General features: G+C 44.2%; 1 protein-coding gene across 1 annotated transcript; it reads right to left on the minus strand.

Moving 5' to 3' along the window:
* Window positions 1–502: 502 nt before the first annotated feature.
* Window positions 503–10,609, minus strand: LOC311001442 (voltage-gated potassium channel subunit beta-3-like; the record flags this gene model as incomplete). The annotated part of the gene is made up of 9 exons (XM_083992528.1): window positions 503–595; window positions 679–767; window positions 3,387–3,507; window positions 3,628–3,722; window positions 3,919–4,039; window positions 4,135–4,220; window positions 5,959–6,045; window positions 9,097–9,165; window positions 10,405–10,609. The coding sequence occupies 9 exons, from the start codon at window positions 10,607–10,609 to the stop codon at window positions 503–505; spliced, it is 966 nt and encodes a 321-aa protein (XP_083848654.1).
* Between the last annotated feature and the right edge of the window lie 1,382 nt (window positions 10,610–11,991).

Below are 11,991 nucleotides of genomic sequence, written 5' to 3' on the forward strand. Positions count from 1 at the left end.
GAGTAATAGCCTACGAGTGTGTGTGTGTGTGTGTGTGTGTGTGTGTGTGTGTGTGTGTGTGTGTGTGTGTGTGTGTGTGTGTGTGTGTGTGTGTGTGTGTGTGTGTGTGTGTGTGTGTGTGTGTGTGTGTGTGTGTGTGTGTGTGTGTGTGTGTGAGAGAGAGTGTGTGTGTGTGTAACGGGAGAGATGAGGGGAGGCTGTTACCATGGCGACACCTGTTGCCGCGGTAGCAGGTGTTACAGGTGATGTTTACATTGACTTGTTCAGACTGAGAACTGATTGATTATTGGTTATTGGTTATCGGTTGTGTTTATATCGGCTCATGCACGCGTGAACATAGATGCATAGATGATTGACGCGAGGGCGTTGCCATGACGACGGCGTCGGGCGATTGCATCTTCACATTGATATATATTATATATATTATATTCTATTAATATAAGAATAAATATTTCTGGTTATTTGACATGTTGCCGTCACCGTGGCTACCTCCTCCTCCCCCTCAGCTCCGCCCCTCCTTCTTGGCGTTTCGTGGCTTGTTGCCGAGCAACGCGTCCATCTCCGTGATGAGGGGCGGAGTCAGCTGAGACAGAACCTGGAAGACAGGAAGAGAAAGGGTTGTTGCCATGCCAACCTTCAGAGGGGGAGGGGGCGGGGCAGTCGGGGGCGGAGCCTCACCTTGATGGAGCCGAGGTTCTCGAGCAGCTGCTCGGTGTTGGAGACGCCGAGGAGGACGGAGCTGACGCCTTCGCTACGGAGACACCAGGCTGAGAGACAGACAGGTAGAGAGACAGACAGGTTAGAGACGGACAGGTAGAGAGACAGACAGGTAGAGAGACAGACAGGTAGAGACAGACAGGTAGAGAGACAGACAGGTAGAGAGACAGACAGGTAGAGACAGACAGGTAGAGAGACAGACAGGTAGACAGACAGACAGGTAGAGAGACAGACAGGTAGAGAGACAGACAGGTAGACAGACAGACAGGTAGAGAGACAGACAGGTAGACAGACAGACAGACAGACAGACAGGTAGACAGACAGGTAGAGAGACAGACAGACAGACAGACAGGTAGAGAGACAGACAGGTAGACAGACAGGTAGAGAGACAGACAGACAGACAGACAGGTTACAGACAGACAGGTAGAGAGACAGACAGGTAGACAGACAGACAGGTAGACAGACAGACAGGTAGACAGACAGACAGACAGACAGACAGGTAGACAGACAGGTAGAGAGACAGACAGACAGACAGACAGGTTACAGACAGACAGGTAGAGAGACAGACAGGTAGAGAGACAGACAGACAGACAGACAGGTTACAGACAGACAGGTAGAGAGACAGACAGGTAGAGAGACAGACAGACAGACAGACAGGTTACAGACAGACAGGTAGAGAGACAGACAGGTAGAGAGACAGACAGACAGACAGACAGGTTACAGACAGACAGGTAGAGAGACAGACAGGTAGAGAGACAGACAGACAGACAGACAGGTTAGAGACAGACAGGTAGAGAGACAGACAGGTTACAGACAGACAGGTTACAGACAGACAGGTAGAGAGACAGACAGGTTACAGACAAAACAAAAACAATTTTAGAAATAAGTGGTAAAATTTCTCAAAAACTATTTGAGAAAAAAGTGGTAAAAATTCTCAACAAGTGGTCAAATTTCTCTAAAAGTGGTCAAATTTCTCAAAAACAATTGAAGAAAAAAGTGGTAAAAAATTTCTCTAAAACAATTTGAGAAAAAAATTGTAAAATTTCTCAATAACAATTCAAGAAAAAAGTGGTCAAATTTCGCAAAAAGTGGTCAAATTTGTCTAAAGGTGGTCAAATTTCTCAAAAACAATTCAAGAAAAACGTGGTCAAATTTCTCAAAAACAATTCAAGAAAAAAGTGGTCAAATTTCTCAAAAACAATTTGAGAAAAAAGTGGTAATAATTCTCAACAAGTGGTCATATTTCTCAAAGTGGTAAAAATATCTCAATGTGGTAAAATTTCTCAAAAACAATTCTAGAAAAAAAGTGGCAATATTTTGCAAAAAGTGGTCAAATTTAAAGCAATACTTACCGATCTGGCATTTCACTCAGCACAGCACAAACATTTGAAAACCAACAGCTCCACCTCCCTCACAAGTCCCACCCACCTCTCACTCCTGCGCAGCTCCACGAGCCCCCTCCCTCCCTGCTGCATGCGTTGGCATGGCAACGGTAAACAGAACAGGAACGCGAGTGAAACGGGAACAACACAAACAAACACAACACCGGAGTTTTAAACCGTATAAACGGACTCAGTGATGATGACTGATGAGTTTTATAATAAACTGTTGTTAGCCTACTGCTACTGGAGACGCAGGGGAAGTGATTGTTACAGATTACAGTTCTCAACGAGCCGGGCTGGCGGCCGGACCAGCGCCACCTGATGCGCTGGTTCAGGCCGAAAATAAACCCAGACCGAGCCGAGTCGAGCCGCGCCGGTCCGGAGTTCAACCGGGTCCGGACCGCTGAGAACTCACAGAGCTAACAGTAGCCTAGCCGTTAGCACAGAGCTAACAGTAGCCTAGCCGTTAGCACAGAGCTAACAGTAGCCTAGCCGTTAGCACAGAGCTAACAGTAGCCTAGCCATTAGCACAGAGCTAACAGTAGCCTAGCCGTTAGCACAGAGCTAACAGTAGCCTAGCCGTTAGCACAGAGCTAACAGTAGCCTAGCCATTAGCACAGAGCTAACAGTAGCCTAGCCGTTAGCACAGAGCTAACAGTAGCCTAGCCGTTAGCACTGGATGCTTTATAGACACATGTGACTTCCTGTGTGTATCACTCGGGGCTGATCACTATCAACGTTACAATATCAGACATGAAACTCCGTGACCAGCTGCGGCTGCAGTTATTGGTCTTTTAAAAAACTATTTATTTCCAAAAACCTTCTTTCTTGTGTGTTGTGACTCTAGTCTCCTCTGCTCTCTGTGTCCTGCTACTGCTCTGTCAATAAGCGTTCTTCCTGGTCGGGAGGGGGGAGAGGAGGAGAGGGGTGCACAAAGTGATTACATATTAAGTAGGTTCGGTCGCTCGTCAAATCTTATTAATCGGACCGAATAATATTATTGGTCAGACTTTTCTCAGAATTATATGAGAATGAAAAAATGATGAGTTTTTAACCCTGTTGGGTTTCTCTTACATTTTAATGTATCATCAGATTATTAATAGCATTTTAACTTAGACAAAGAAATGTGCAAAAGTTCCAGAAAGGTAAGTATTGCTTTAAGTGTTATGTAGAGACAGACAGACAGGTAGAGACAGAGACAGGTAGACAGACAGACAGACAGGTAGAGACAGAGACAGGTAGAGACAGACAGACAGGTGTATAGAGAGACAGACAGGTAGGACTGACCTATAGCCAGCTGAGCAGCAGTGCAGTTCAGTTTGTCTGCCAGCAGGTGGAGGTCTTTGATTTTACTGAGCTGCTTCTTCCCTTCGTCGCTGTGGAGACGCTCCTTCAGCCAGGTGTAGCCCTGACACACACACACACACACACACACACACAGTGATCACCACGGTAACAGATGGGTTGTGTGTGTGTGTACGGTAACAGATGGGTTGAGTGTCTGTGTGTGTGTGTGTGTGTGTGTTACCTTCATGGCGGCTCTGGAGCTCTCGGGAACGCCCTCGTTGTATTTCCCCGTCAGGAGGCCACAGGCCAACGGAGACCAGGTCACTGCTCCCACACCTGAGAGACAGACAGCTCACTCACCTGGGGGTGTGTGTGGGGGTGGGTGTGTGTGTGTGTGTGTGTGTGTGTGTGTGTGTGTGTGTGTGTGTGTGTGTGTGTGTGTGTGTCTCTGTGTGTGTGTGTGTGTGTGTGTGTGTGTGTGTGTGTGTGTGTGTGTGTGTGTCTCTGTGTGTGTGTGTGTGTGTGTGTGTACCTATCTTGTGGTAGAGCTCCGGCAGGTGCAGCTCCACCTTGTCCCTCTGGAAGTAGTGATACTCTGCCTGTTCACACACCGGAGGAACCAGGTTGAACTGTCGCGCTACCGAGTACGCCTCCTGACGGGGGAGACGGGTAGAGAGAGACAGACAGGTGAGACAGGTATAGAGAGAGAGAGACAGGTGAGGCAGGTAGAGAGACAGACAGGTTGTACCATGATCTCCACGGCGTTCCAGCGAGACGTTCCCCAGTACATGGCCATCCCCTGATCGATCACAAAGGTCATGGCTCGGACCACCTCTGGCAACACAGATCAATAACCACCAATAACCATCTGATCAATAACCATCTGATCAATAACAGTCTGATCAATAACCATTAGGTGTGTGTCACGAGATCGAGACAAGACGAGATTTTAAGAAAACTACAATGACAGAATCTCTGACTGGACCAACAGACTTTTATTTAACTGAGCTGCTCATGCATTTTAAAGGAGTATTATCGCAAAATTCGGCCACTAGATGGAGCCAGGCGGAGCTTATCAGATATAAACAAGTGGGCAGCTGTCAGAGAGAGAGAGCAGCCTCGTTTAGTCCCCCCCCTCCCCCCCTCCTCCTCCCTCCCCCCTCCTCCTCCCTCACCAGGCTGAATGAACGTGCAATCGCGGGAAAAAGAAAACTCGCTAGTGGAAGCGGCAGCTCTACGTCGCGCACAACCACAACAACGACAACAACAGCAACTGACACGTCCTCCTCCTTAATAACGCTGAGAGGACAGCTGAAGAAAGACACAGGGACGTGGAGACAAAGTGTTCTACCAGCGATTCAGTGACTGTGAGCAGCCTGACACTGCTACATTACTTACTGTTGCATATTTGTCCGGTTCGGAGGTCGGATTTGCGAGTTCCGAGTGCATTTTAACGCAGCAAGCGCCGGGCCGGCTTGGATCACAACAAATGCTGCATTTGCCCCACGGACACTATACTGTTGGCGATTTTTTTTGTAAATTTAGTTATGGCTCCCCCCGACCCATCTTTTGCATATTTCAGCTTATTTTATGCTATTACTGCTGTATTTGCGATAATGCTCCTTTAATGTTTTATTATAACTCTTTACATGCATGATGTAAGCATGAGCTTTAAATAAACTGAAACTGAAACTAAAACTAAAATGTATAAAAGTTAAAATAAAATAAATATTCCTTTCCCTTTTTCCAAGTGCAAACAAAATTATGTCACAGAGTTTCCTCTAGGATTTTTTTTAAGTAGAGGCAAGTAAGGTGAATGTTTGTGTTAATCTAAGTCTTAAATAGTTGTATCTTCCGACAGCAATCACTTCTATAGAGTGTTTGGTCTGAAACACGGGTCTGTCAGTCACTCTGCTCTGCTCTGAGCCCAGGAGAAAACTTTCCTTGTATCCTACAACCTTTATCCAATGAGGAGAGAGAACGGCATAAAGGGGCAGTCCTCTCTGTGTGTGCAGCCATGGGATACTCGGAGAGCTACTTGGAGCTAACGTCTGGACAGCTGGGAACAGCTTTTTATTGAATAATATGTATTTCTGGTTGAATAAAACTACATGAAATTGATTGCGTATTCCTCTTTCATATTGTCATTATTGGTAACCGTTTTATAAAAGCAATATATCACTCCAGTCCGTGGTATATGCTCATTCTACCGCTCTAAGGGGGAACAACGCCCCTTAGAGTGGTAGAATGAGCAGAGACCACGGCTGATAAGTTTGGTTTTTACTGAGGAGGAACCATGAAGAACTTAGCTGTGATTGAACAGAAAAGCACCTAAACAGAGGTAGAACTGTGTGGAAAGGAGTGAAAAGTAGTGGTAACTGCTAGTGGAAACCCTGCTTTCATTTAACATTAAAAAAAAAAAAAATCTTGCGAGACAGATTTTTAACTCGACGAGAAATATCGCCGAGTTTAATCTTGCGAGATCTCGTCACACCCCTAATAACCATCTGATCAATAGCCATCTGACCAATAACAATCTGATCAGTGTGTGTGTGTGTGTGTGTGTATTGACCCTCCATCGGTGCGTTGATGTCGCTCCTGTTGGCGAAGACGATGTCGACGTAGTCCAGCTGTAGCCTGGACAGAGATCCACGCAGACCTGAGGGATATCAAAGAAAAAACACTTCAATCAACACAAACATTTGGTGTTGATGACAGATAATCACTGAAAGAGTTCAAACACTTTCCCCTGGGGGGTTAATAGTTGGTCCTTTAATAAAGATTCCCAGAGGAAGAGTCTCATATTAATGTGGATGAATCTACTTTACCACTTGTTAATGCTCCATTTAGATAAACATATCCTTTTGTCTCTATAGCAATTGTGATATTCAGGGGCGGAGTGGCCATCGGGAGGACCGGGAGATTTCCCGGTCGGCCGGCGGCCAATAAACCCAAGTGAGCCGGCCCGCAAGCTGCCCTGCGCGGCCGTGTGGTGATCATGAGTTAAAAGTAACTATCATCATAAGTCCCCATGATAATCTCCAAGCTCTACCTCTACACCTCATAAAAAGTCCACCCATTATTTGTACCCCTTCATGTCTCTCTACCTCTCACTCATGGTTGCGATAGTGAATCAGACTCTCATCAATCCAGCCTACTAAATGATTTTTGTTTAGCCTCCTATCTTTATCTAATTATTTTACTTCAATGTTACAAAACCTCCATGACCACAAAATATAAAATAACCAGCAATTTAATTTGTTTGTTTGTTCTTAAAGTAATGTAGAATGGTGCAAAGCCTCATGGGAAATGCGTTAGCCTATCACTGTTAAAGTTATCATTAAACTAGCGGCTGCGGCTAAAAACAGAACGACTCACGGAAGCTACCCAGCAAACCTGATCAGTCCTGCCCGTGTGTTACGTTATCTATAAGTTATATTAATTTAACAAGACAACAAAGTCCGTGCTTTACTGTAAGTGGGCCAGGGGGCGTCGGTACGCGGTACCGCGGTACCGTTACGAGCCGGAACCTCTCACATCACAGCAGCAGCTGCTCTGTCTTCTCCATGGGCACCGAACGTTAATATAATACATCCATGGCACCGAAGCATGTTGGTGAGTAGGACAAGACCCGAAACCGTGGCGTTTCCCGGTAGATTTTGGCGCCCCACTCCGCCCCTGGTGATATTGTTATTTATAGGGCTGACCCCAAAAATCCAAAGCTTCGAAGCTTCGTTTGTTGCCATGGTAATCGATCATGAAGTCCGTGATCGATTTTCTTTCTTTTCCTCTTTGACACCGGTTCTCATCGGCAACGGTTACATTGAAATGAGTCGGCTACTTGGCATCCTGGAAACCTGCCTGATTGTGGAGATATGCAGTGTTTGTCTGACATTACTTTCATTATTTCCGCTATGATCGCGCACCCCCCCCCGGCCGTCGAAGCTTCGGTTTTGACCGATTTTATGTCCGCGAAGCTTCGATTATCAAAATACAGTGTGATAATGGGGACAGCCCTATTTATTTATGATTAGTGGTCGACTCGTCCAGCATTTTTATTTATTTATTTATTTAACCTTTATTTACCCAGGGAAGAAAATTAAGAACACAATTCTTATTTTCAAGTGCAGCCTGAAAGGGAGGGGAGTGCTAAAAGTGAAAACAAGGTTATATAAATTACACTTAGAAAAATACAAAACAATACAATCCAATACAATAAAACAGTTCATCAGTAGGGCATGACAAGGCATATTTAACAAGTGCAGGAGTCGACTGAGATTTGTAGCAGATTTAGTTTGAAGACAGAGAGAGAGGTGAAGACAGAAAGTAAAGTGTCTACTAGGGATGTCACGATAATAGATTTTTTTGGTACGATTATTGTCAGAGAAATAATCACGGTGTTACGATTATCATGATTATTATGCATTAATTAATTTCACAACACTATTAATGTGTAAAATCAAATATAGTTAAAATATACATTACTAATTATAAAATATTTTAAATATCTATTAAAATATGAACAATTATTCATCCGCCAGGGGAAGTGTCATCGATACCAAATGTTTAAGTTAATTTTAATCTTTTTTTTTAATTACAAATGACACTCTAGCATTTAAATTCCAATTCAATGTTACTTTAGGTAAATGGACCAGAATCTGAGCATTTACCTTCACTTTGGAGCACATCTGCACATACGGTTCATACATGATCTTTTTTTTTGGAAAGTGACGGTATTTAGGAATCTTTACAATTAATTAATTGTGGCGTTTAATACCGCGATTAATTGTGAAAACAAGTAATCGTGACATCCCTAGTGTCTACTTTCGGTTTCCCGGACGCTGCCCGGCGAGTCATGGGAATAACGCGGCCGGATCGCTAGTCGGCATCGTTTATGGTCGGAACTACGACGGTATCTGATCGTCTTCCAACCTCCGACTTGAAAACATTCTTGGCAAATGTTTTCGCTTTCGTCCGTCTTGCGCCGGTCCAAGAATTTCACCGTGCGCGCTGAGGTTCATGGGAAATGTAGTGAAAACAATTCACTTTCTGAAACTCCTCGTTGTACCTTTTAACAGATACTTAAATATTTTGTGTATACAATTAGAAAAGTAATTTATTATATTGAATATAATTGAATTTTACGCATTCATAGTGTTGGAAAAGAATGAATTAATGCATAATAATCGTAATTTTTTAAACTTGTATCATCAGAACAGACACGTCGGCGTATACTGAGCTAATAAGATTTAATATAATGTGAATATAATTTGAATATTTAACATAAGAAGCATTAGAAACTGACTCTAGTTTAGGGGGGGGGGGGGGGGGGGTTGACAGCCTTAGTGTTCTGTGTTTGAACTGACGGTTGTGTCATCACTGATGATGTCAGACATTCTGTCGACCTTCTGAAGGACAGAGACTCGTGTGTGTGTGTGTGTGTGTGTGTGTGTGTGTGTGTGTGTGTGTGTGTGTGTGTGTGTGTGTGTGTGTGTGTGTGTGTGTGTGTGTGTGTGTGTGTGTGTGTGTGTGAGGGAACGGCATCATGGGAAACGTAGAGACAAGACAGGACAGACAGCAGCAGTGAGTGACATCACTTCCTGTCTGGTCAGCAGCTGGAATGTGGCGGCGAGTGGGGGGGCGGAGCCAACAGGAAGAGAGAGGAAGTGCTGCTGCTGCCGGGGGAGAGGTCAGAGGTCACGCACCTCACCTTTCAGCACGTCACCATGACGACGCCACAGAGGCAGAGGTGGTGGCGACGGGCTGGACCACTTCCACTCTGGACATGGAAACATCAACACACACACACACGGTTTCAGAGCTGCAGCTCGTGTCCATACTGAATATTGTATTATTGCTAAAAACTCAAATAAAACTCAAATTTGCACATTTTTCAAAATGCAGAAATGTCACAGCTGTATCTCTCAAATTGTAAATGTCAAAAAGTTGCACAAAATTCTTTCAAACAACAGAAAATGTATTTTTAGTGTGTACATAACATCTTTTTTGAGATTATACGCTATAACAGAAACTAAAATAAAATCCACACGGTTCACAATTTGCAAAAAGACAGCATGAACATCAAAATAAATAATTTACAATAGCACAATAAAGTCTCTAAGAGTGCCAGATACTCACATGCATTTACATCAGGTGTGTCCAAACTCTTTGGACAAGCCTCTCTCACAAAGAGGGCCAGATTTGGTGAGGTGAAAACCTGTGGGTTGGATCCTTTGAACCTTTAAAGCAGATATCAGTGGAATGTTTTTGTTAATATAAAATAGTCCTATTTTCCGTCAGCAATCACTTACATGAAGTATTTCAGCCTAAACACGAGTCTCTCCGTCACTCTGCTCTGCTGTAACCCGAGGAGAAAATTTTCCTTGTGGGATACAAGTGTTATCCAATGAGGAGAGAGAACGGCATGAAGGGCTGTGTGTGCAGCCAAGGGATGCGCGTGAATGTGGTGACGTAGCACGAGGACCAATTGATGCCTGACAAGGGCGGGGGCTGCTAACTCATGGTGCGTTCAAAGAAACTCGTACTTTGTGTTTTTCCTTCCTGTGAAGTCATACCAGTTCGATCTGGTACGAGTTCACGGGTCGGAAGTTACGAGTGGCCGTTATAGGGAACTTTCACAGACAACAGGATGGTAAAAACACGAGCTACGGGTTACCTGGAACGCTACCAAGTCGTAGTTGTGACTTGAAGCTGTAACTTACGGTTTCAAAAGCCTGCCTTGAACGCAGCATTAGCCGAAACGGCCGTGAAGCTGATATCTGCTTTAACACTATGCAAATTTAATACATGTTTTTATTGCAAGTGGCTTTCTTTTCAGATTAATTATGTTCATTTTGTCTTCTCAAATATATTAGTTATATTTTTCTTGTGTTCAGACAATTGAAATCAAGAGTGATGTTACCTGCTTGACAGTTTCGACTGTGACTCCAGTCTTCCTCAGAAGCGTCATCCGACGTGTTACTGACGTGTCATTTATCAGCTGGTCGGTACGGCGGACCTGTCAGAGTCCGCCGTACCGACCGCGCCCCCTCCGCCCTGGGTGGTCTCTGGAGCACGGAATCCCAGGTGTGCGAGAGAGTGTACGCCCCCTCGTCCCGGTTGATGGTGTCCCTCGCCCGCTTCCTGATCTCTATGGCCTCTTTTATCCAGCGTTTGAACTTGTTTGTTTCTGATGTGATGATTTTGCCTTTGTCCCATTCCATGATGTGATTATTTCTTCTGCAGTGGTCTGTGATTGCTGATTTTAGGTTTTCCTGTTCTGCTTTTTCTTTTTGTGTCCGTGTGTATCGTCCAGCTGTCTCTTTTTCGCATTCTTTTTGGTGTTCTTTTTTCCTTATGTTGAATGACCTCCCTGTTTCTCCGATGTATGTTTTGTTGCATGATTTGCATGGTATTTCATAGATGACGTTGCATTTGTGGTCCGGTGTTATTTTATCTTTTGGGTGAACTAGTAGTTGACGGAGTTTTGTATGTGGTTTAACTGCTGTGTTGATGTGATGTTTCTTCATGATCCGTTGTATTGATTCTGTTATTCCCCGGATGTATGGTATGGTTATGATGTCTTTGGGTTTGTCGTCTATCTTTCTCGTATGTTTTGTTTTTTCGTCTTTTTTCTTTTTCTGTTTGTTTGTGACTTGTTGTTTTCCTTTTTCTATGGCCCATCTAGGGTATTGACAGAGTGTGAGTGCATGTTGGATGTGTTTTTCCTCCTCCTGTCTGTCTATTTCTTCTGTTATGAAGGTGGCCCGTTCGTATAGTGTTCTGACAACTGAGAGTTTGTGTGCTGTGGGATGTTCTGATGTCCAGAGGAGGTACTGGTCGGTATGTGTGGGTTTCCTGTAAACTGTTATTTTAATGCTGCCGTCTTCTTTGTGGTGAATGTTTATGTCCAGGAAAGCTATGGTCCGGTTTATTTCTTCTTCGTGTGTGAATTGAATATTGCCAGTGCTGTCCATGGTGTTCAGGTGATCTGTGAGGTCTTGTGTGTGTCCGGTTTTTATTTTCTCCAGGATGTCATCAACGTATCTTTTCCATAGTGTAGGTTTATAGTGGGCGGGTGCTGTATATATTGCTTTGGTTTCCAGGTCCTCCATAAAAAAACTGCTCATGATTGCGGATAGTGGGTCTCCCATTGCGAATCCTTCTGTTTGCCTGTATATTTTATTTTTGAACTGGAAGTAGGTGGATTTGGCAACAAAGTTTAGAAGTTTGCATATGTCTTCAACTGTGAGGTTTGTGCGTTTTTTGAGGGTCCGGTCTTCCTTGAGGCGTTCTTGCACAATGTGTAAAGTGACATCAACGGGGGTTTTTGTGAATAGTGATACTACGTCATGTGATATGAGGATTTCATCTTTTTGTACTGTTATATTGTTGAGTTCTTGTGCCAGTTGTTTAGAGTTTTTGCAGTGGTGTTCTGTTGTTCCGAGGAGGGGTTTGAGGATTTCCACCAGAGCTTTTGAGAGGTTGTATGTGACTGATCCGATGCTGTCCACGATGGGGCGCAGTGGGGTGTCCTTTTTATGGATTTTGGGGGTTCCATATATCCGGGGGGTGACGTTGGCTGTGGGTATCATGTGGTCATAGG

Source organism: Trachurus trachurus (assembly GCF_905171665.1).
Source record: "Trachurus trachurus genome assembly, chromosome: 18".
Classification (NCBI taxonomy): domain Eukaryota; kingdom Metazoa; phylum Chordata; class Actinopteri; order Carangiformes; family Carangidae; genus Trachurus; species Trachurus trachurus.